General features: G+C 37.9%; 2 protein-coding genes across 10 annotated transcripts in view; one reads left to right on the top strand and one right to left on the bottom strand.

The window, feature by feature from the left end:
- OPN4 (opsin 4) overlaps window positions 1-18,190 on the top strand; it is a 38,386-nt gene extending 20,196 nt beyond the window's left edge. For 3 of the 7 annotated variants that reach the window (XM_072931453.1, XM_072931454.1, XM_072931451.1), the window contains 11 exons: window positions 1,187-1,329; window positions 3,229-3,362; window positions 4,532-4,735; window positions 6,612-6,783; window positions 7,659-7,823; window positions 10,419-10,526; window positions 11,675-11,855; window positions 13,364-13,510; window positions 14,014-14,082; window positions 14,598-14,633; window positions 15,481-18,190. In XM_072931453.1, coding sequence (XP_072787554.1) covers window positions 1,190-1,329; window positions 3,229-3,362; window positions 4,532-4,735; window positions 6,612-6,783; window positions 7,659-7,823; window positions 10,419-10,526; window positions 11,675-11,855; window positions 13,364-13,510; window positions 14,014-14,082; window positions 14,598-14,633; window positions 15,481-15,669 — 1,545 coding nt within the window. In that variant the 5' untranslated portion in view covers window positions 1,187-1,189 and the 3' untranslated portion in view covers window positions 15,670-18,190. Of the gene's footprint in view, window positions 1-1,186; window positions 1,330-3,228; window positions 3,363-4,531; window positions 4,736-6,611; window positions 6,784-7,658; window positions 7,824-10,418; window positions 10,527-11,674; window positions 11,856-13,363; window positions 13,511-14,013; window positions 14,083-14,597; window positions 14,634-15,412 lie in introns of all 7 variants that reach the window. The other 4 variants (XM_072931452.1, XM_072931456.1, XM_072931457.1 and 1 more) reach the window with 4 other exon arrangements.
- WAPL (WAPL cohesin release factor) overlaps window positions 1-23,828 on the bottom strand; it is a 134,379-nt gene that overhangs the window by 105,428 nt on the left and 5,123 nt on the right. For 2 of the 3 annotated variants that reach the window (XM_072931424.1, XM_030276710.4), the window contains exon 2: window positions 22,654-22,781. The exons of the other annotated variant lie outside the window; for it this stretch is intronic. The gene's annotated coding sequence lies outside the window, so the exon portion shown is untranslated. The remainder of the gene's footprint in view (window positions 1-22,653; window positions 22,782-23,828) is intronic. 3 annotated transcript variants of the gene reach the window in all.

Below are 23,828 nucleotides of genomic sequence, written 5' to 3' on the forward strand. Positions count from 1 at the left end.
CTAGCTGGGCAAGATGCCATTGATGTTAATGATGTTATGCCAACTTCCACTTTGCTGCAGGAACCTGAACCATAAATGCTGTGATACTGTAATTCAGTTAGTGTATCAAACTTAACATTTTGCTCCAATTACAGTAACAGCCAGAACTACATTTTCCTTCTCTAAGATCAGAGTATTTGTCCAGCATTTCATTGGTGCTAATGTAGAAACCCAGGGAGTGCACCCTGGTGGTTGAGCATTGCTGTGGGCAGATCTTTCGCACAAAAAGCAATCTTGTCCAGAATTCCAGGCACTCCTGGGGTTCACCTCTTGCTACTGGCACATGGGTTTAATATCCACACTGCCTGTAATAACCTCAGCCCAACCTCACAGATGTATTCAAAGGTAATGTCTGCCTCTATTGTCCAAAAATACCCATTTCCAATGCTGCAATCTTCAGACTTGGGTACTGAATTCTGCTGTGAGTTATTAACTGATTAAGATACAAATGCTTCAATCAAGTGGTTTATTAAATACTTCACAGAGAGTAAAATACCTTGATTTAGGCAGACCAAAATCAGAACTGGTGTGGAAACCAGGCATAAGGTAGAAAGGATTTGTGGTGTAGTTTTTCTGATCCTTTATTGTATTTCCAAAAGACTCTTCAAGCTCTTCAAGTTCAAGCTGCCACACTTTTGGTAATCAGCTCTTGAGGGCACCTCAAAATTCAGTGTTATTCAGTGGGAAAAATGAAGTGGCCATACCACTTCATTTATTTATCCATAGAACATTTTTACTAAGAGAATTCTAGCCCATGTCACAGGTACAGAAACTTTCCTGATATTAAATCTATAGGAAGCTTACTTGTTAAATACTGCATTACCTGATGTCAGATGCAATGAAACAGGTTGCCTGTCTCCAGGTCTTCCTGTCTCTTTTTCTGCTCTATATCCTTATTTTTCTTTTGGGAGAGAATAGGTTGCTTTTCTTCACCAAAATTCTAAATCAACAGTAAGCATACATCCTTTGCACTGCTGGTGGCATATTTATACTGCAAAGATGATCAACAGTAAAAGGAATTTGGATTTATTCTTTCTTTGCTTGTTGTCTTTTTGTATTCTTGACCATTTTCCCTTCTAGAGAAGCACATGCCAGCTTATTCAGAAAAGTTTGGCAATATACCTATGACCTCTTATTTGCTCCACAGAAGATGACAGTGCAAGATGTTCCTCGTGCCTTTCCCACAGTGGATGTCCCAGATCATGCCCATTATACAATTGGAGTTGTCATTCTTATAGTGGGGATTACAGGAACTCTGGGTAATTTCCTGGTCTTCTATGCTTTCTGCAGGTAGGTACCTTTCTTTTGAATGTCTTTTTAAATATTCAAATATATGAACTTCAACTGTATCCTGTGTGCTGCAAACATAGTCCTGGAATACTCTTAGACTTCTTCACTGGCAGAGTAAAATGCACCAAGAGACATTACTGTAGGAAAAGAGTGGCAGTCTGCCATTTCCCTCTGACTTCTTCCCATTAACCACAGCCATAGCAAAATTGTTAGCAAGATTGCAAAGAACCACACAGATATTCCAAGTTATAGAAATGCAGCCAAAGCAGAAATATTGCAGTGAATTTTTTTTCTACTGGATAACTGTGTCTGCATTGAACTGATAGGCTGGTTTGCATCTCTGAACCTCACAAATCTTCTCTATTTTAGGTGTTTCTTTCCTCCTGTTTCTTATTTGTCAGTTTCTTTCTTCCCCCTTGTTCATTAGTGGCCTTTTTTTTTTTTTTTTTTCACATTTTCCAACATTTGGCTTGTTTCCTTTTAACTAAAGCCACATTCCAACTTTTATATCTGAGGGAAATTGGATCTCTGACAACAATGTCATATGCTCACCATTCCTGTTCACTCCTCATTCTGTGTCTGATTTGTCACACTGGGGCAGAGCATTGACATGATGTTCAAGCCAGTGAACTTCTACTATGTCTTTAGGCATAAATGTAATAAACCAAAATAATAGCAACAAATTATAGGATAATTTGGCTGTGTTGACTTAGATCACTGGAGTACAGATGGAAGTTGTCTTGGTCTCAAGCCTGTATTTATGGGCAGTAGGTATGTTCATTCAGAGTAGAATGGCATACTTAAGTGAGAATGGCAGTGGCCTTAAGAAGAGAAAAGGTGTTGGCATGAAGATCAGATATGTCAGGATGAAGTACATGAGCCAGCTTAGCTCTTTGGCTGGTCCCATACAGGAAATCCAGCTATGGCACTTCCACTTCAGGACACAGCTTGTCTTCATTTGAAGGTGATATGAAGACAGAAAGGGATACTGATAGCTAAGTAACGAGTACATCAGAAATAAATTCAGAAAACAGTTTAGGTGCTTACAAAGCAGCCTCAGGTAATGACAAATCATAAGAGAACCAGCTGCGTGAAACAGAAATGTGTTCAGTGACTTCACAGACTACAAACAAATACACACAACCCATAAGCACCTACAAATAATACCTCCTTGCTCCTAAATTGACAGAAAGGGGATGATGGTCCTAGTGATTGATTCTGGACCAGTGAAAAAAAACCATGGTTTATTCACCTATTTTTCTATTATGTCTAAGACTGAAATTGAAAAAGGCGCTAAGTAGTCACACTGAGCCCCAAAGTGAAGAGTTCTCGGTTGAGTTTTTATGTGTACCCTTTAAAACATGGTAATGTAATATGATGAATAACAAAAGCAAGCAGAATACGCTGCTTATTGCTCTTTTAAAGACAGAGTCTGGGCCAATGAAATGAGTGTCACAGAGAAGAGCTGATGTAAAACAAAGTGCTTGATGTGGTTTGTAGTGAGTTTGCTTAATCCCTATATTAGGAAGGCACTGTTGATCTTATCAACAGTGGAAAATGCATGCCCCTTCTCCTGCTTAACACAGCCCAGATCCAGACATCCATAGTGTACACCAGCTCTAACTTCCTGTTAAGCGTGGACATGCAGTGCACTGGTTAGAATATCTAAAGAACAGTGTGATATATCCCCATCACTGAGCTGGTTATCAAAACAATCCTGTAAACTGCACAGGAGTAAAAGGGTGTAAAACTGGGCCTTGCTTGTGTTCCCTCATGAGGGAAACAAGAAGCACTCTACTTTAGCTTACCGTGTAGTGGGATTTGCGAGCTCACGGGAATGAGTAACAGCATAATTAACAATGCAGCAGTGTTTAGCAACATTTCTTCTGATTTCTGTAGGAGTAGGAGCCTTCAGACTCCAGCCAACATACTCATCATCAATCTAGCTATTAGTGACTTCCTGATGTCCATTACACAGTCTCCAGTTTTTTTCACCAGCAGCCTCTACAAACACTGGATTTTCGGTGAAAAAGGTTTGTATATTTTCTTTCTAAGATTTCACTATGTTTGTTCTTACCATAGTGGCAGTTGATCTATCTACCCTCAGGTACTGTTGCAATATTGAGAACATTTCTCATCATTGTTTGTGTTGACACAAACATTTCTTTGAATATTTGTGTCTGTGTGCAATAAATAAACTTCTATCAGGAGAGGAAAATGACGTTAATGAGACAGGGGCAAAGGCACCACAGGTAACATGAGGCACAGCACTAATCTTCTTGCCAGTGCTCTTCCCCAGTCATCTCGTGACTTAGCTACTGTAGGAGTCCTCTGACAAAGAAGTACTACCCCTCAGCACACTGGCTTAAAAGCCCTTCTAAATAACCTGCTCTGGGACTTGCACCTGGCATAGTGAGGCAAGAAAGCCTGGAAAATCTGATTTTTCACAACAGAAATTCTACACTTCCTGTGTAGTAAGAAAATGTGGAATGAAGGTGCTTTCATTCTTCCAATATAACTGTTATAAGAGGAAGACTAGTCTTTGCCTCTTGAACAGGTACTTGACAGAAAGAAAACTCACAGAAGTAAAATTGCTATTTTGATCTCTGATGACCAAAAGCATATTTTTATTTTACTTCCGTTAAGTGCTCATTTGCATACATGTTAAAACTAATCCAAACCACTGTTTTTAATCATTAGGTTGTTTGAACAATTAAAATCACTCATTAATGTATTCATAGTCTGAATATTTACTTCAGCTAAATTACTCATTAATATATTCATATTTACTTCAGTTTTGCTGCCCTTGAGACATGAACAGTACCAAAGTAACTATATCCCATTGTTAAGCAAAACAGCTGCTTCTATGGGACCTGCAGTAAAACTGTACTTAAACAAGATATTAATGGACTGCTGAAATTATCCCACTAGAATCAGAAATCAATGAGTGAAAATATGTTGTGTCACTGTCTCCATCAATTGAAGCAAACAAAATCTTTGAAGTTTATCTCCATGGATAATGTAATTAGCAAGACAGACAGCTGCTTTGAAGTAGCATTATAACTGCAGGAAAACTCAACTTTCACTGCTTTACAAATTCCAGAAGACATTAGTTCATAAGAAACACAGACTTGAACTCTCCTAGAAATAATTAGCATGGGTAGATTAATTTCACTGCTACTTCTGTCATCTTCATTGCAAGGCTGTGAGCTGTATGCCTTCTGCGGAGCTCTTTTTGGCATTACATCTATGATCACTTTGATGGTGATTGCCTTGGACAGATATTTTGTCATCACTAAACCTCTGGCTTCTGTTGGAGTGACGTCAAAGAAGAAGGCCCTAATAATCCTGGTAGGAGTCTGGCTGTACTCTTTGGCTTGGAGCCTCCCACCCTTCTTTGGATGGAGTAAGTGACCTGGAATAAAACTTTTTTGCCCTCATAGTATTGGATTAAAGACCAGTTAAAGGTACAGAAGAAGGTTGAATTCATAGTTCACATACAAGGCTTGAGTAGATCCGTTTGAAAAAAAAGATTAAACACATGTTGAAACTGAAGGTCTCTAATCAAAAGAAAAGAATGCAGTGGGCATTACAGCATATTATATGACAGTGGCACTTTTCCTTAAGCACATTACTTAATGTGCATAAATATGCATGCTGCCCTTTGCTGCATAAAGAACAGTAGATAAATTCATGGCCAAAATTTATGAAGAATGCGCCTGCTCATTATCCCATGTCTACTTCCATTGAATCAAATTCAACAATATATAAGTTAAATAAATGTATTTTTGTTATTTCTGATGAATTTTCCTCCACAGAAGTGCTAAGACAACAGTGTCAATCTAATTCTTTTCATTCACATAAGAGTTTGAGCATTTGTGCCAGAAGATCTTCAGTATGTCTTGACTGTGTTCTGGGTGGACAAAATTTCACTTGGTGTTGCCATGAGTGAATGGTGTTCTCCATTCACTCATTGGTGTTGTCACTGGCTTCCAATAAGCATGGCATTTAGTAGTAACTAAAATGCTTTTGTAAATGTGAATTTTACACATGGAAATTGGAACATTCATACAGCACCTTGATCATTGCAATTTGTGACAAAGCAAGTTTCTGTTATTCTTCCTCACTGGAATCTGCCTCACTGCCATTAAGTTTATTTCCTGAGAGTCACCAGTTGCAGTCACTAAGTTAGAATGAATTCATCGTTCAAAACCCCAGCCCACCATTATGCTCCCTAATTCCAGAAGAGAATGTATCTGCCAAGTGAGGTGAGAACATAGATATGTTTGACTAGTAAAGGATGCAACAACCAACTCAGGTACTGAACAGAATTTCAGCAGAGTTCTGTTATTGTTATATTATTGCCGTTCTGGTCCCCCTAAACATGAACAATGCTTAAACAAACTGCAATACTGACAGAAGTAGTCATTAGTTGAGTGAGGAGCTGTTAGAATAACAAAATGACAATACAGCCTTAGATTAGAGATTTTCAGTTGAAGAAGGTGGAATAATTGCTTGAAGGGTGTTATTATCTTGTAATTAGATTGTAATAGTGCCCACAGTATGAACTCTCACACTGTAATTAGATGCATTTGAGAACATCTGGTGCAATATTTTTAAGAGCAGAACAGAAAATATCAGCATAAACAGTTAAAATTAAAATTCCAAAGTAAAAAAAAAAACATTGCTATTGCCAATTTATTTACTTAACAGTTTGAAACAGTTCCTTTAAAGATAATACATTTTGTTTCAGGTAGAACATTAGGTATGTATGTAATTTTTTTTTAGTTCTACTCAGCTTTCCTTTATGACAAAATTATTTGGTCTACACAATAAATCTTTTTCTTTTGCCCAGTAAATTTCTCTTATCTGCACATGCTTAGAAAAATGGTACCTAGAGCAATTGGTTTGACTCCTTAGGAAGAAACCAATTGGACAGGAAATGGAGATAGTAAAAAACAATACAGGTCTGGTCCCAGACCCAAATAAGTATTTGAAGAGATTCCTTATGACTATGATGAGTTGTAAACAATATTCAAGACTGAAGCAAAATTACTTTGTTTTCTGAAGCCTTAGACTGCTAAGCATAAATACAATAGGGAAACAAAATAAAAGAAAATATAAAAGTTCTTTACATGAAGAATTGTTTATCCTGTTAAACCCTTCTTTCCCTTTCAGAGAATAGGACTAAATCCCATGTTATTCTGAGTATCTTCTCTGACTTCTGCACTCAGAATAACATTCACTTCATGGTTTATGCCTTCTCCTGTCTTCCTTTCTAGGTGCATATGTTCCTGAAGGTTTGTTGACTTCCTGTTCCTGGGACTATATGACTTTCACACCATCAGTCCGTGCCTACACGATGCTGCTCTTCTGCTTTGTCTTTTTCATTCCATTGATAGCTATCATATACAGCTATGTCTCTATCTTTGAGGCTATCAAGAAGGCCAACAAGTAAGTAGCCAACAGTCCTAAATTTTTATCCTTGTGTTTAAGTGACTGTTTGATTTCTTAAAACAAAGAAAGAAAGAAGAAAATCGGGATGCGTTTCTCACAGTTATTTTGTAAGCACAACTGAAACAGAAAACCAAACAAGAATTCTCAAGAATTCTGTCAATAGTCAACATGGTAAGACATACAATTCTTAGAAGGGCCATTCCTGAATTTAGGTCTGAGCTTATCAGTGTATTATTTAATGACATGGAAAAGGGTACAGAAATTAACCAACCAGAATAAATACAATAGGGACCTCAGAAGCACCTAATGGCAGTGTATCAATAACTATTTCACAGAAAAATAGATGGAATTGAACTATAAATTTAAATAAAAAAGGAGATTAAAGACTTAATAGAAGGACTCTGAAACAAAAAGATATTGCTTAAAATGTAAAGGGCAGCCTGCCACTCCACGTGCCATCTGTGGGTACCATTCCCATAGATCCCAGCAGATCAGGTCACTTAGCTCAGAAGTACGAAGGGACAGCAAGGTTGCAAAACAGGACCCAGGGAAGCAAAGACTCCTCTAAGTGTCTTTAACTCAGCTATACTCAATTGGCTTGAATACCTGCTTTATGTGGAAAATCTTTTGGTACTTTCCTGCTATTTTTTTCATTGAAGCACATGTGGATTTTGCCATTGATTAGCGCAACAGAAGTACATCGAATTGGGAAGCATGGGTCACTTACTTGCATTAACAAAAGTTGCATGAGTTTTAGCCTAAAGCCTAAAGTAGCAGAAGGGTAATTGTTGTATTGTTGTCCCACTTCATGAAGCTATTTGCTCATTTCCCTACCTTTTTTTTTTTTTCTGTTGTATGTTTTTTTTCCCTAGGTCTATTCAGACATTTGGATGCAAATGTGGAAATAGAGAGTTCCAGAAACAGTATCAGAGGATGAAAAATGAGTGGAAGATGGCCAAAATTGCACTGATTGTCATCTTGTTTTTTGTCATTTCCTGGTCACCATACTCTGTTGTTGCTCTGGTAGCTTTTGCTGGGTAATTATAAAGAGTATCAGTAAAGCAATATTCAGTGAAAGCAGAAGATGTGGAAATGTAAAAGATAGATGAATGTCAAAACTACTTGTCATGTTTGATGTCTGAAGGATGTCCAAAACATTCATGTATTTAGGAGTGATAGTTAACAAATGGGGCACATACTGACTGATTTTTTCTTAGTTTGACATTAAGAAAATAAAAAAAAAAAAAGAAAGAAAGAAAAAGAGAGAAAGAAAACAAGAATATTATAACTGGCAACATAAACTGCCATGCTAAAAATTTCTGAATGCATTCTCTATGCTAGGGTATTTGAACTATCTGAACTTTATTTAGTACCAAAATGCTAAATAAAGCACTCCAAAAAGATCCTCCCAGGGGTTGAATCTCTTCTTTTTGTCTACTTCTTTAATCTACATAAGTATATTCTTTTTTTTTTTTTTTTTTTTTTTTTTTTTGTTACATTAAACTGCTAAAATTCCTTACATGTATAAGCAAGTTCAAAATTAGTATATACATATATACATGTGTTGGGAGCTTTTTGATGCTGGATATAAAAGATCATAAATATAAATCATCAAAGCATGTTCTTCAACTATTTAATTGTCAGCATTTCACACAGTAATTTCAACAGAAGCATGACAGTATTAAAACATGTAGCTTGACACCAGACAGTTGATACCTTGACACCAGGCATAAGTAATGGATTGGGAATCCAGATGCCTTGTCTCTGTGTGGTTATTTCTCCCACCTTAAGATGTGAATTTTCCTGTGCTTCAGTTTGGCCTCTCTAAAATGTGTGTGACTATCTCTTTTAGGAAGGCTTATCAGCAGCAAAACCTCAACTGGATGATTCCCTATGACAGTACAAAACACTTTTCTTTGTATTTTTCAAGTCAGATAAAAAGTAGGTGTTCCTAAAATTGACACACAGCTCAAATGTATTTATGATGGAGCATTTTGGAAGACAAGGGTGATTTTTGTTACACACCCAAGAAAGAGGCCACTGCAGGGCTTCATCTCAAACACTGCTTAGAAAGACAGTTTCCTAAACACAGCACTTCTAAAGTCTTATGTTTAAGAAGGAAAAAAATACTGAGGGAAGTGGATCCTCTCCCTTTGTATGCAGATGGGTGATTCCCAGCTGCAACAAACATTTTCTATGTGAAGGTAAACAGGTTCCTCACTCAGGAACACAAACTCTTCAAGTGTGTCCTAATATCCCATTTTCTGTCAAAGAGAAACTTAGGTACTGGACATCCACTGGTGACATGTGGCATGTTAGACACTGAGGAGAAGCAAGAAGACAGAGAAATGAAGCACAGCTACCTTGCAGTACTGTAAGAGACCTAAAAGAAAATCACTTAGGGGATGCTTTAAGCTGACCACTATGTAGAACTGTTGCACTATCGTGTACAATTCAGCATCTGCCTTAGGAGGATCAAGTACATGCTGAATTTGGACTTCTGCTTCATGTCTCATCCTCTCAAAAATCTCAACAAATGAACAATTTTATAATTCTGCAATATGTTAGAAATTTGCATTTTTAAATGTTCCTTACAAAGCTATCTGGGGAGCAACATAGCTTCATTCAGATTTTTTTCCATTTCTGAGCTATGTCTTTTAGGAAATCCTACTGTGATTTTTCAGATTAATAGACCAAGCCTGGGTTTCTTCTGGATGCAAAATTTTATTGCAAGGGACTCACATAAAATCTCGCTGCATGCTACACATGGGAGGCAGACATGGAGTCTGTGGCTATAGTTTTGGACTAAAGAAAACTCATCTGACAGAGCAAAAACATATGAAAAATGAAGGAAGAACCTTAATTCCTTTAGAAAATATTTTGAATGGGGAATAGTGAGCTAGCACACAGTTGTGCTCACTAATATTTTGGTCTACAGGTTGTATTTTCTGGGAATTATTAGTTTAAACACAGGAACAATTAGCTTAAACAGAAGGCTTTGCCACTGTTTGTTTACGTTAGCTGAACTCTCCATCAGCCTTACCAAAGCATTGTCCCAGCTCAAGGTCCAAAACTCCATTCTAGTAAGGTCACACTGTACGTTATTCAGAATATGTGAAGATTTATACCTCTAATCAATATTTTTAAAGTACGGTCAGTAGAAAACATGTTAAAAATAACATATGGAGATCATCCTTAGCAATGAAAAGCCTTAAGAGGTGAAATGGCATCTCAACAGGCAGCTGACAAAATGGTTCTTGTATTGCAATTGGCAAACCGTTTCCACCTCATCCCACAGTATGATGAGAAACTTCCTCACCAGGATGGTGAGGCCTTCTTAAAGGTTGACATTGTCCCTATGTTAAACAACATGGGAATTACCACAATCCTGAATCATAGTAGTGAAGGTACTGCCAGAGAAGCCCCAAGAAAATCATATTTCTCAGAAATCCAATTAGACTGATGTTGATCTTCACAGGCAAAAGATGTAGAATTTGTTCTCTCACTGTTTTGGTACAGAACTCCTCTTTTACTCTCTCTCGAGAGCCTTAAAGCACTGTCTAGCCACTGTTTAACTGCATAGAAAATGCAGAACTCAATAGTAAATATATGATGTGTTTGCATTACTCTAGGTATTCCCACGTCCTAACACCTTTCATGAACTCCATACCAGCTGTGATTGCCAAAGCTTCTGTCATCCATAACCCCATCATTTATGCTATCACTCACCCCAAATACAGGTAAGCTCATTCTTACTAGTTATGTTTAATATAGCAAAGAAAATCTGAGAGTAAATTTGTCACTTTTAGGTCTAGTACCTGAACTCTCCTTCACCGGCTCATTTTAACTCTGTAGGACAGCCTTGCCCTCCCCAGGAACACTCCTCAATGCCATAGAAATGTCAGTGGCATTTGTACTTGGAGCAAATTCCTGAGCAGATGGTGGTTAGAGATGTGTATGGATACTGATCTGTATTTACCTATTGCATGATAAAAGATGGAAACCTTTCCATCTCAAAGGAAAGCACCACAAATTTTTAACTGTCTTCATGAGGGGCGGACATTGAGCAGGGTTGCAAATAGCACTTTGTTACATTAACCAGGCCAGTGAGAAAGGCAATACAGTAAGTCAAACCACCTCTTCCCTATTTTGTTAATCCTCCTCATGGTTCACAAGTCTTTCATACTTCAGGTAGTATTTCCTCTGACAGGTAAAATGAAGAGTCATTACCACTCCAAGTTCAGATGCAGGCAGTGAGATTTGACAGATGGCAGCAATACCACAGATAGGTTGTTGTTTCACCACTAATAACCACCTATTGAGGAACTGAATAGAAAAGAGGTGGGCAGGAATGTCTTTGTGGATAAGGCTGGCAGGAAGAGGTAAGCTAGGCCAGAGTTTCCTAATATTGCATATGAGCAAAGTAATACAGCAATATAAAGGCACATTCTGTACAACTCTACAGATAGCCAGCAAACAGATGTGTAAGAGGAGCTAGAATAGCTGCTTAGGGGAAGATTAAAATAATTCATTATATAGTACTTCTGTGAGGTTCAGTTTAAAGGGACAGAATTTTATTTTTGCCCTGATTAAGCTGAAAGCAGATAAAACATTGTTTTAATAGCTCCCTTCAGTTCCAAGAGTTATATTTTAATGCCCTTATCCCTGCCAAGCAATAAATTTGAGTTCTGCATAACACTGTGAACAAGTGATCTTGCAGGGTGATTGTATATGAGAGACCTGATATCTGGAAAACTCTTTTTGTACCCAGTAATTTTCCAGTCCATGCAGCATTAGTTCATCTCTCTGAAAAAACGCATTGTTTATGATGATTGAATTTTTGTGCTAACAGTAAAAAATCTGACTGGTTCTACCTCTTATCCATTAGAAAAGCCATTGCAACATATGTTCCTTGCCTTGGACCCCTACTGAGAGTTTCTCCTAAAGACTCACGGTCCTTCAGCAGTTACCACTCCTCCAGACGAGCGACCATAAGCAGCCAGTCTTCTGAGATAAGTGGGCTGCAGGAAAGAAAAAGGAGACTGTCTTCTCTCTCTGACAGTGAATCAGTAAGGGAGACACTTGCCATACACCATTTTTAATTGTAAAGCAATTTATTTTCATAGAGTCCTTCCAAGTGGTAGATTCTTTAGATGAAATGTATTATGGTCTTGTTATAAAAGCTCCAGAGAAAGTGAAGGGACAAAGCAAAATTAAAGACAGAAGGCTACATGTAAAAGCAGAATGTAGATAATTTTCTTCTTGATGGTCGGTGACACTGAAGGAAAAGTGGAAAGATGGAACAACAGGAATTTTAGAAAGTAAAGTGTTACCGATACTATAAGTAATAATGAAGGTAGCATAGAGCTTAGTTGGAAGTCTGATCATACTTTTAGGCTGTGCTTGTCTCACCACAGATTTGCAGTCTGGACACAGAAAAAAGAAACTGCTAGTCAGAAAATAGCTCTCTAGTGAAAGCAAGGTTGTAATGAAATAAGATAATGCTTTCTGAAAATGGGATGTATTTGGAAACATATTAATCATCAGATTTAGACAAATCAGTAAATCCATTACAGAATCTTTCTCACAGAAGACCTCAACAGCTTGCTGCTGCCAATCTAAGTGGAAACAAATGTTTTACACAGCAGCTGAAAACAGGGCAAGTATTTGGCACCCAGGCTGCCTCCTGTAACTCAAAGTTATATTACTAACTAAATAGGCATATTAGTTCATTGCAGTAGTTTCAAACTAAATTTCCAAATAACTGAAAGGAAAAAAAATTCTTGGCAGATCTTTTTCAGTCAGGATAATAATTGTATCTAATCCAGCCAAGCGCTGAATTCTGACAGTTGTTTTTAACAGTGACATTTCAATTTCTTTGCCCTCTCTGTTCTTTTGATTTCTTGGTCCAATCAAAATGAAATACTTCTGGCTGGTAGCCTCCAGTCAGGTGGATGGTTTTAAAACTGGCTAATAGCAAGGGAACATCTTTATATTGCATCTCTTACACTGCAAATCTTGATTCTTAAAAAAACAGACTCCCTCAGTAACACTGTTTTGTTTTCCCAATAATTGGAACAAAGTTTATAAACCCAGGACTTCTTACTGAAAACAAAATATTCCTAAAGCACTGGTTCTGCAGTCCTGAGACATTTCCTTCTAGTTATTTCTGCTTCTACCCAAGCCACTTTGGAAACATTGGCCCTAATTCCTCCAAACACCTGTGCTTCCTAAGTGGGTAGAGCTGTGGAAACACTGTCTCCTTGGAGCTACAAGAGGCATCAGAGAAGTTTCAACAATAGATTGTAATAAAACACTATTTCCTTTCAAATTTTCTAGTGCATCCTGTGGAGGAAAAAAATAGTAAGCTGAATTTGGATGCAACAGACTAGATAGTTTTATTTGTACTTCTTATAAGCAGACATTTTATGAAATTAAATATGGTAGAACTTTTGTGAAATGTCTTTTATACAATGCCTGTCTCTTTAATGATTTCTTTCTAGGTAAAACTGGGGCAAACTGGATGAAAGTCTAAGGGACCTAGAGTGATTTTTTTTTTTTTTTGTATTAATTTTAGGGCTGTACTGAAACAGAAACTGATACTCCCAGTATGTTCTCCAGACTTGCCAGAAGACAAATTTCCTACAAAACAGATAAAGACACAACTCAGACTAGTGACATAAGAGCCAAACTGACAAGCCAGGATTCTGGGAATTGTGGGAAGGTAACAGACTGTGTAATACCTAAATTCTCTAAGAACTGACAAGTTAACAAATCTGCACATTGTACCATAATTAATCATGAAGGTTCCTGCCAAGAACATGCAGATAACCTATGAGTTAACACAGTGAATAACGACTTAGAGGCTGTAAAAGGTCATCAGCTTTTTATTCCCACTCTGGTTCATTATTCAGCTGCTTCATTGCATTCCTGCTGCTGTTTTAGAGAACTTAACATGTGAATGAAGAGTTGCCTTGTGTTTGGTTTTAAGTGTGTATTTAGTAATATTTGTCTGGCACTGTCCAAATGACTTGATTGATCTTGGTTGTCCCACCATTTGTTACCAAAAGAACAAATATGGTAAAAAACGAGGCTAACTTTAATATATTACTGCTTTTCAGTCAGTCCTCTGCTGTCCCCTTTTTACCCTATGCATTTTGCATATGTCAGATATTGTGACATACCTTTATGCTATTTACATCTGTCTTATCTGTATTCATTTTTCAGACAGCTGTAGATGCTGATGACATATTGATGGTGGAACTGAATGTCACAGAGTACATGGCTACACCTACTGTAAGAACTATTCTTTTAATATTTGGCAACAAAAACTAATGACAATCCCGGTCCCTAAGCACAAATTAAGTTGGTTTTGAGATTTGGCAACAAAAACTAATGACAATCCCAGTCCCTAAGCACAAATTAAGTTGGTTTTGAGATGCAAAAATTACACAATATTCCCAGAACAGTGCAGAAAACATGACCACAAAGGGTAGGCCATTGCTGAAACTAAGCAGAAGGAGAACATAGGTATTACAGGATTCTTCTAAAGTTCAGCTTCTTCCATGAACCTGAATATTTTCTTGATTTTAGTAAGTCTTCTAATGAGGTCTGTGATTTCCTTAGCGGAGCATAGAAGCATTAACTTTGTGCCATCTTTATATTAATGATGTATATGCTAAGCTGAGCCATATCTCAAAAGTATGAGCCATTCTGATGGCTCATGCTTCTGAGATAGCCTTAGTCCTATGGCAAGTACTGCTGTATAAAGTGATGTTGTTAACTATTTAATGTTCTGTTTTGGGTTGCAGCAAACATCTAAAACATGCAGCTTGGAGGAAATCAAGGTCAGTTTTTTAAATACGCCATGTCACCTATTCAGTAAGATGTTGTATGTTGCATTAGTGTCTGTTTCTTCTTCATCTAATACAGCTACAGCATATGGGTAAAAATATCTGACATCTCTTACAAGTGAGTCAACTTGCCGTAATTCTCAGCAGACATGGAAATAAAAGCAAAGAGTTGACAGATGGAAACAAGGCAGTACTAACCCAAATTTAATACAATCCCCTTAAATTGTCTCCTTATTATCAGCAATGATCCTTATGAGCTATGGTGAGCCTCATCCTAACTGATGTTTTGGTACTGTGCAAGTGACAGCTAATGCTACTTATTGTCAAAAAATGCTGGTTAATCTTTCCCTCAATTTTTACCTCATTATGAAGTTTGCTTCCCCCTTCAAATTATGCATGCTGTTAACACTACATTACATTACATTTTACAGTACCTCTTGCCCAATGACCCTAAGTAGTCCCTCTTTATGGAGAAACTCTTTACCTGATCGAATTCATAGGCTGTCTGAGCATACTCACAGTATTTCTGTTCATAGTTGAATGTGCTGTCATTAGCCTGGTCTTTCTTCAAGCAGACAGCACTTAAGTAGCAAATGCAAAGTCTTTAAAGCTTTAGTACATTAGCTTGTTTAACAGGTGGGGGTTTTTTTCATAAGTTATTAATTAAATATTAAACAAGTGTTCAGATCTACTTTTCCCTCCATCACTTAAGTCTGCTTTTCAGTCAGCCTTGGGGAGTAGCAAAGCGCTAAATATATGTCATTTTTTTATAGATGATTCAATGGGATCTCCTTGTAGATGTTTGTGTTGTCCATTTCTTGTAAATCTTTGCATCCTTTAGAAAAGTGAAAGCCTGAACAGCATTGGACAAAGAAGAGAGTTTCACCAGGGATCACCTTCAGCCCAGATACCCAGTATTACAATAACATGCAGCAGTGTCCAAGGAGTAGAGCTGCCTTCTAGATACAACTCTGGTTTCCTGTACCCTAAATCCAGCAGTCACAAGCAGAACAAGAAGTCCAGCAGTTAAGTGAGTGGTGCAAGCCAGAATACCACCTTAACCAACAGCTCAGGAACAGCTGTGGACTGGCTGAATCCAGAATACCTTCCTAGATTGGTCTGAAATGCTCCTACAATGACACAATACAAGACAAGCAAGGATAAAAACATGAGGAGTGATCTTTTCAACATCAGAACTCTCTCCAGGGGATCACATCTTGACCTGAGTCATACTGTAATTTTAATATTTCTTATTTATGGAGCTCATGAAAATATTTATTTCATTTGGATTTTACTCTGCTTACATACATTCCCCATCACTGCACAGACCTTACCTAGAAACCTTCTAGGATTAACCTGAGAGGGAAGGGAAGGATAATATTCAAAACTGGCTTTGTTCACTTAGTGTATTAACTTCAAAGCTATTACAGAGCTAAAGCTGAGAAATTTGTGGGGAAATGTACATTACTTCCTGAAGATACTTTCTTAATTATTGTGAAGTTTCTCAACCAAATGTAAAATTAATTACACAGTTAGTGCCCCTTTCTCTCGTTAATGACACATTTGCCCCCATTTTATTCTACAATCCAATGAAAGGCAATGCACTTTAGCATAATTTGATGTTTTGTGTCTTTATTTTAATTTCTGAGACAGGGAAAGAGAAAGGAGTAACACTTGAGGAAAAGGCTATGATCCTTGCCATACTTAGCTTCTTTTCCAACAGTGGCTTAAGAGATGATTTTAACCCATTCTCAGCTAACTTCCACAGAGCTACAGGAGATTATTATGAAACTCCTTCTGACTTTACTTTAGCAGGTTTTATGAGAAGAATGCAGAATACAAAGCAATGTTTGTACTGAAATGTCTTATGGGTAAGTCAATACATCTGCTTTCTGATACTTCAAAGTTGTTTACTTTTTGATGTGCTTTTCGAAAATAAATATTGGGAGGAGAAAGTTTAGTTCCCCAAAAATAGTTGTTGTAGAGATGTATGAAATCCATATCATTCCCCTTTGACATTTTCATTTTCCCCTTCTCTAAACAGCAGCATTTGTATAGCTGAGGGTTTTCTTCCACAGTGACTAAATCCACGAGATTGTACTTCTTTCCCCTGAAAGGACAGGGAAAGAGTTCTATCAATAGTGACTTTCAGCTTTTCCCCGGTGTCTCTCCTAGTGCATAAGAAGAAGTGAACAATATTAATTTGCAATTCATACCAGTCAGTCCAAAGTGAGCCAAAAAGAACAGGGCACAAAACATTATTGAAACAGTTCTTCCTCATAGGCCCTCCAGCAGTTTTTCCTTTGGTTGCAATAGTGGAGGGAACCCAGCAAGGCATTTTGTCCTAAGTAAATCAATTCTTCCCTGTGTCACATCAGAAAAAGCCATAAAATCAATAAAAATGTAATTAACTTATTATTTTGAGGGGAAAAATCAGTGGGTACCAGAAGGTCTGTGGCATTGTTTTGAAGTAAACTACTGGAAACTTAGGTCAAACTGAGGTTTATTAAAAGGAAGGTTATTAAAACTAAAAATTAAGGTGATAATGACTTCTGCAGCAGACAAATGTTAATCATGGTAAAAGTGAGGCATTCAGGCTAGTAATAAATTGCTAAAAGAAACACACTGTTCAAAATTCACAGTGTTTTTATGTAAATGAAATCATAGTCATCAGAGATGGAAAGGAGCTGTTACAGTCTCTCCCTTCACCTACCACAACAGGATATTGTCTCCCAGCAGAGGACAATATTAAACTGATAATATATACAGCTAGCAATAAGGAGAAAGAATAATAAGGAGAAAGAAGAGAGAAAACATCTTCAAACAGGAAGTGTGTTCAAAGATATTCCTTAAGTCTAAGGAGTTCTACTACAACTTATTGCTGAGGCTTTTAAAAATATTTAAAAGCATAAAACATGTAATTCTTTCTTTGTCACAAAGGCCGTTGACACTACTGAAAGATGGGAACAAACATTAGCAAATGCTAGCTGTTTCATATGGATCACAAAAGACTGAATCTGTCAAGAAAATAGGTCTAACTCACACGTGCTGTTTGATGTGTTAACGAAGAGTGTATGATATGTGTCACTAATAGCTAGATCCTTTGCTCTAGTCATGATTTTGTTCCAAGCAATATTCAAGACTGCACTCTGCACTCCTTTGCATTCCCTTCCACTTTTAGAGGGTATAAAAAGAATTCTTCCATAGCTAGAAGAGCTTTACGAATCCACAGCATGTTGTTCTCTGTATCCTTCAACTCCAACATGTATTAGAGATTAGTTTGTATCTATAAAAAGAACTACAGCTGTTCATGCTCATCTACTTACAAGAGACTTGTAAAGCATATATTAATTAGGGAGAAATTGTTTGTGAGCACTTCAAAACCCTTGTGTGTACTCTGTGTAGCTAACAGCTTTGCCTTCCTTCACCTCTGCTATGTCTAAAAAAATCATACAGGGGAAAGCCTACAAAATTCATCTCATCTGAATATCTCTACAACTGGTTCCACACTGTAACCCCTGCGGCATTTGGAATAAATCATTATTAGTTCATATTTCATCTCATCCTAGCAGATTTATTTGTGTCTTGTATCCTCCACTTGGCAGCCATTCTCTTGGTTGTGCTCTCTTTACACCCTTCAACACAGATGACTGATTGGATTAAAATAATTTAGGACTGAGATGATTCACGTTTCACTTAAAGTCAACTGCACAGGCTGTTCTGCAGAGACTGCCTGTAGTTTACCATGCACTTGGACATGTTCCAGTGACTTGGAGTGTGACAGGACTAGGGCAAATCTGAGACACTTCCCTCTGGCCTTTTGTACTCCAGCAGCTGTTCATAGAGCAGGCTGCTGGCAAAAGCAATGGTAAGCAGTGATGGGAGTTAACACACAAGCTCTGCCCTTTCATGGGGACACAAACTCAGGCTTGGTTCACCAGTGAAACTGTTTGGTCTGATCATTCAAGCAATTCTACAAAACTACTGAGCAACGGGTCACTACTGCTGGACCTGCAAAGGATGTGCCAAGAGCCACTGTAATGAATGGCTGCTGCAGGCCAAGACTCAAGGGCTGCATAAGGCAGCAGCCACACATTGCCAATCTTTCCAATTTTCACATACAACCAGGATTTTACCCCCCATGTTTTCCAGATTATGATCACATTCCATGCTTTTGGAAACTTTTTTACACCCACCACTGAACTAAAAAGTGTCATTATAGAATATGACAATGAGTATTGACATTTCACACATTCTCAAGTAAGACAGGATGCACAGGACTTGACTTGAAGTCATATGCAAAACCCACAGCAAGCTTGACATTCAGAAATAAACAAAGACACCTCCAGTGCTTTTTTGGGTGTTTCTAGAGCTTCAGGGTGTAACATGGGTAAGTCACCATGCCCACATGTGCCCATTTTCCTCAGGGTGCTTGGTGCCATTTTTTCCTTAGGCCATCCCAAGAAGTCCCCTCATCCTCTGATCCCTCAGTGAAAGGCACTGCTGTCCCAGTAACTCTGACAGGGCACCTGTCTGTCTCTGCTGCTGAAACCCCTGCTGGTGGTGTTTATCTGCAATGCACTGTTAGTATCACACAATGGTATTTCAGTGGCCGGTAACAAGTATCTCTGTTCAAACACGTGTGCTTATAGCCTTGGAGTTACTAGTGTCATAGGAATGTTATAAAGAGGTTTATATAAAAGCTTAGGATTTTTTTGCTTTGGTTTGGTTTTGGGGGGATTTTTGTGGGGGTTTTTTTGGTGGGGAGAGTTGGGTTGGAGGGGTTTTTTGGAGGTTTTTTTGGTTTTGTTTTTGTTGGGTTTTTTTGGTTTGGTTTGTTTTTTCTTTTTCTTTTTTTGCTTTTTAAACTTAGACACATATATTTATGTAGATTTATTACCAAAGATATTTTCAGTCACTTTCAGGAAAATCTTAACCAACCCTTGCCAAGGAGACTTTATTGGGAGGACCTTTTTAAGATCCGCTTTTATTTGGCTTACTGCAATCCATCCTCAGTCATAATCCACCAGATCTATGACTTAGAAGCACATCAAAAATGGCTTAAGTAGGTCTTCTGATGCTGACTGTAACTTGGAGGATAGGTAGAATGTGTAACTTGATCAGGCTTGAGTCAAGCCTTGGGTATGGTGTAGAGCAGCGAGAGCTGCAGCTCTGGTTAAGCTGTGCCAGTGCACAGACATAACCTGAGAGTAAAGCTCATCATGCACATAAAAAATTAAACATGATACCTATGTAAATAACTTGCTAAGGGAAATTTTTGTGGGGTGTGTTTTACTCACGATGTAAAAGCAAAGCCATTGCTCATTTCTCTCAACATTTACACTACCCAGCGACTTCCACAAGTGTACAAGAAGATGGTTTGGAAACAGACACACAAATCTGAGACTACATCATTGTATAGCACACAGTCTCCAACATAAAGTTCTGTAGAGGAACATTTCCTGGATAGGCTGTGGGACACTTATGGGCATATTTACAATTTCTACAATGTTTTCCACTGACTGGAAAAATAAAAAGGAAAATTTATACTCTTCCACACAGTGCCATACCTGGAAGGTTACAAAGAAAGTGACTGTACCTCTAATGTAAGAGCATTTCCTCCAAAAGCCTCAGTACTTCAAAAATGTATTAAACACCCCTAGATGCACCCTTTGCTGTAAAACTGGTAAAACTGCTTTCTTATTAAGTTTTTCAGATGCCTAAAGTTAATCATATGCATATATACTTACACAACCCCTCAGGACACAAGTGAAATGACAGAGTTAAGGGCATGTTAGGTCAGTACTAAAAGTTAGTGAATTTTTAAAATATTTTTCAAGACTAGTATTTGCTGCTAACACCATGGAATTTTGAGGAAATCAGTTCTCATCATTACATTAATTTTTTTTCTAAGTTTCAGATTTTTTAAAGCCAAAGCAAATACTGATAGCTGAGCTGAGTTGCAATTTTGATTCGATGTGGAAAGCAGCAAGCATTTTGCTATATCAAACCCTTACCAAGAGGAGGAATGACAGTCCTGAAAAAATGAATACAAGTTTGTATCGGAAGTCCAAGATTCTATTTTTTCTTTTTCCATGTTTTCTGTGTGACTTTGGGAAAATTACCTGATCTTCTCATATCTAAATGTTTCTGCCTGTGAAATAGAGATAATATGCTCTTCATTATCATGTGGCTACTCTCAACTAGCTTTTACAGTTTGTTCCAAGGTTCACAATTGGAAATAAAATTTATTTTTTCCATTTATTTTATTCATATTTTCTTCCTTTAGTGTACAGTTATCAAAACATCTAAACTACACTATCACATATGAAAGACAGAGATTGTTACTGAAAGGGATAAGGAATGCATAGGCATTCTTTTTCTCAACAGAAATAATTTACACATGTCCACCACACAGAGTTCAGTTGTTGCTTACAGGTAACATGAGTGAAGTAGAATCAGGCATTTTATTGTTAAGTTGTAACTAAGAAAAATACGTAGCAGGCAATTGTATACACATTTTTGATCAAAAGCCCTGTATGAAATACAAAGTTTGCCCCTTGAAGTGAGCAAAGTCAAGGTGGTAGAACTGTTTTTAGGGTTTTCTGCTCTTTTAACAGGGCAGAAATTGCTCATGGAAGAAGGGAATCCTTGACCAGCAGTGTCATCCAGGGAACAAGGGTAACATAACCTGGGTGAAGCACTACAAAATCAAACCAACAAGATTTCCACAAGCTTCCCTGAATGTTGTCTAGAATGAAAATCAGTGAACACTGTATGCTTTAGCCGGCTCCAAACATGAGATAGTTGTTTTTGCCCTGTCCAGACACGAGTTACACTTTCAGAACCAACTTCTCCTTTCATGCACAAAAGAGCTTCATTAATATAAAAGGATTTAATATAGGACAATTCATCAAAGCTTGAATTCCAAGACCTGTTAAGAATAAAGTGATGTTCACCATGAAAGGAAGGAAAGAAGGCAAGAATAAGACTATACTCTTAAAAGCTTATAGAAGCATTTCTAGTGGCTGGAGCATGTGGCTATTACCAGAGTATGCCAGAATCTCTAAGGTAACTGTCCAGTGCTGACCTGTGACTTCGAGTAAATCAATTCTCATCAGTGTCCCAGCAGTATTAACATACACCAGACTGTTCATGGTTGTAACACATAACCATAGAATTGAACATATGACAATGTTTTCAGTAATACCTCTTCCCGTATTTGTCTATATTAGATATACTATACAAGTTCACCTCTAAAGAAAAAAAGAAAAGAAGAAAGATTTAAAAACAAAGAAAAATTGGGGATTTTTTTGACAAAAAGTTTCAGATTTAAACTTACAAGTTCTTTCCCAGTGTGACTGCTCACCTTCATCCTCTTGTGCAGACTGCAGAAATCGTGCTTAGCTCAGCCCACATCTCCTAGAGATTCTTCTCATTTTCCCTACTTCCAGCAATGAGGGACGAGTCAGCTCTTCTCTAGTTAACCCACAGGGCCAGAGGGAAGGCCCTTGCTTATACTTTGCATGAAGCTGCTAAGAAATAGCTGTTTGTCCCCTCATTTCCCATTCAAACCCTGATCTCTTGATCAGGACTCTGCTCCCTCCTACCTGCCAGGTTCTGTAGTCGAGCATTCCTTGACACTCATGCCATGGACATTCCTGCTTTCAAGCCCTCCCAACAGTATCACCATCTTCTTCTAATTTTTAGTAGTTCACACTTCTAGAGCCCCCTTCCAAACAGCCCCACTGTCAGGTGGCAAAACCAGCATTAATTAAACACACTTCCCTCCTGGCTTTTAAAGGAACTATTTATGCTTCCACCTTAACATGTAAACAGATGGAGCCTGGGCTTATAATAACCCTCCAACAGTGATTTAAAAATATGAATCCTTTTGATGCTGCTGTTCTCAGCTGAAGCCTCTGAGTAACAGAAGCACATGGCAGAACCCTTAATGTGTATTGATAGATCTTATTCAAAGTGCTATTTTCCAGATGCACTTGTTAAAACTCACTTTCTGCTGCTGCTCAGTGAAGTAAGAAGAGAATTTAATCTGATGAAGGACAGAGTTGGGGTAGCAGCATCAGGCAGTTTGGTGGTTCATCACATTCACTGCATGGATTCCTTTTGAAAATCATTCCTCTGAAAAAGAAAAAGCCACACCAGCTTTTCAGGTTCAGGATCATTATGTTCAGTTAGATGAGAAGTAAGTTTCACACAGAAAGAGCTGCTCTTTCAAACTGTATTGGTAGACTATGACTAAAGGCAAAAGAAGGAAATAAAACACAATTCATGATACCTCCAAAATCGTTGAAAAACAGTAACTTCATATGAAACAGGCATCTTATCTTTGTGTTTGTGGGCCAGAAAAGGGACTCAGGGTTACCATCTTGTGCCAGATTTCTCCTTGCTCCTTTCACTGAATCCTTGATTTTCCTCACATGCAGGAGCCAGACCATAATGATTCTAGAGACAAGGCTAAGGAGGCCACAACAGATGTTACAGACCTGCGCCTTGCAGCTTCCCTTCATTGTGCTGTTCCTGAAAGAGTCCCATCACAGCTGACCCTGCTCCATTTTTACTGGGTCACAGTACAAAGACAACTGCTTCTCAGAGCATTTCATGAGCATGGCAACAGAGTGAGCTGCCTGAATTGCAGCTTGTAAAAATAAAATTACTGCATGAGGTTTTCAAAATAACACAGCTGACTGCCCAGTGTCACTGGAAACCATTTCTGGGAAACCCAGGATTTGGGGTTTAGGATCAGGGCATTTCTTTAGCCAAAAGCTGGTTAAGGCCAGACGTCTTACCAGAACAGCCATACTGGAATGGCATGATAGCAGTAAAGACTTACAGCAAAAGGATTTCGAGAATTCAGCCATACAAGGTGGATCCTGATGGGAATTGGGTTTCTCATCCACTACTTAAGGGGAATTCTCTGAACAGAAAATCATGGTAATTAAACAACTTCATGAGGATCATAAATCAATTCTGAATCTTTCAGTTAAAAACCAAAAAGTCCAGTAGCAATAAAGCAACATCCTCTACTGGCACTTTGTGTCTTTGTGACTATTTTCTTAAGACTTTAACAATACTAGTATTTATTCTCCAGTTGTGTATTTCAGGACTGGAGATAGAAATTTGAAAAAGGATTCTGATGGTCCAAAGGATATTCAATTGAACTTCAAG

The sequence above is a fragment of the Taeniopygia guttata genome, chromosome 6, assembly GCF_048771995.1.
Source record: "Taeniopygia guttata chromosome 6, bTaeGut7.mat, whole genome shotgun sequence".
Lineage (NCBI taxonomy): Eukaryota > Metazoa > Chordata > Aves > Passeriformes > Estrildidae > Taeniopygia > Taeniopygia guttata.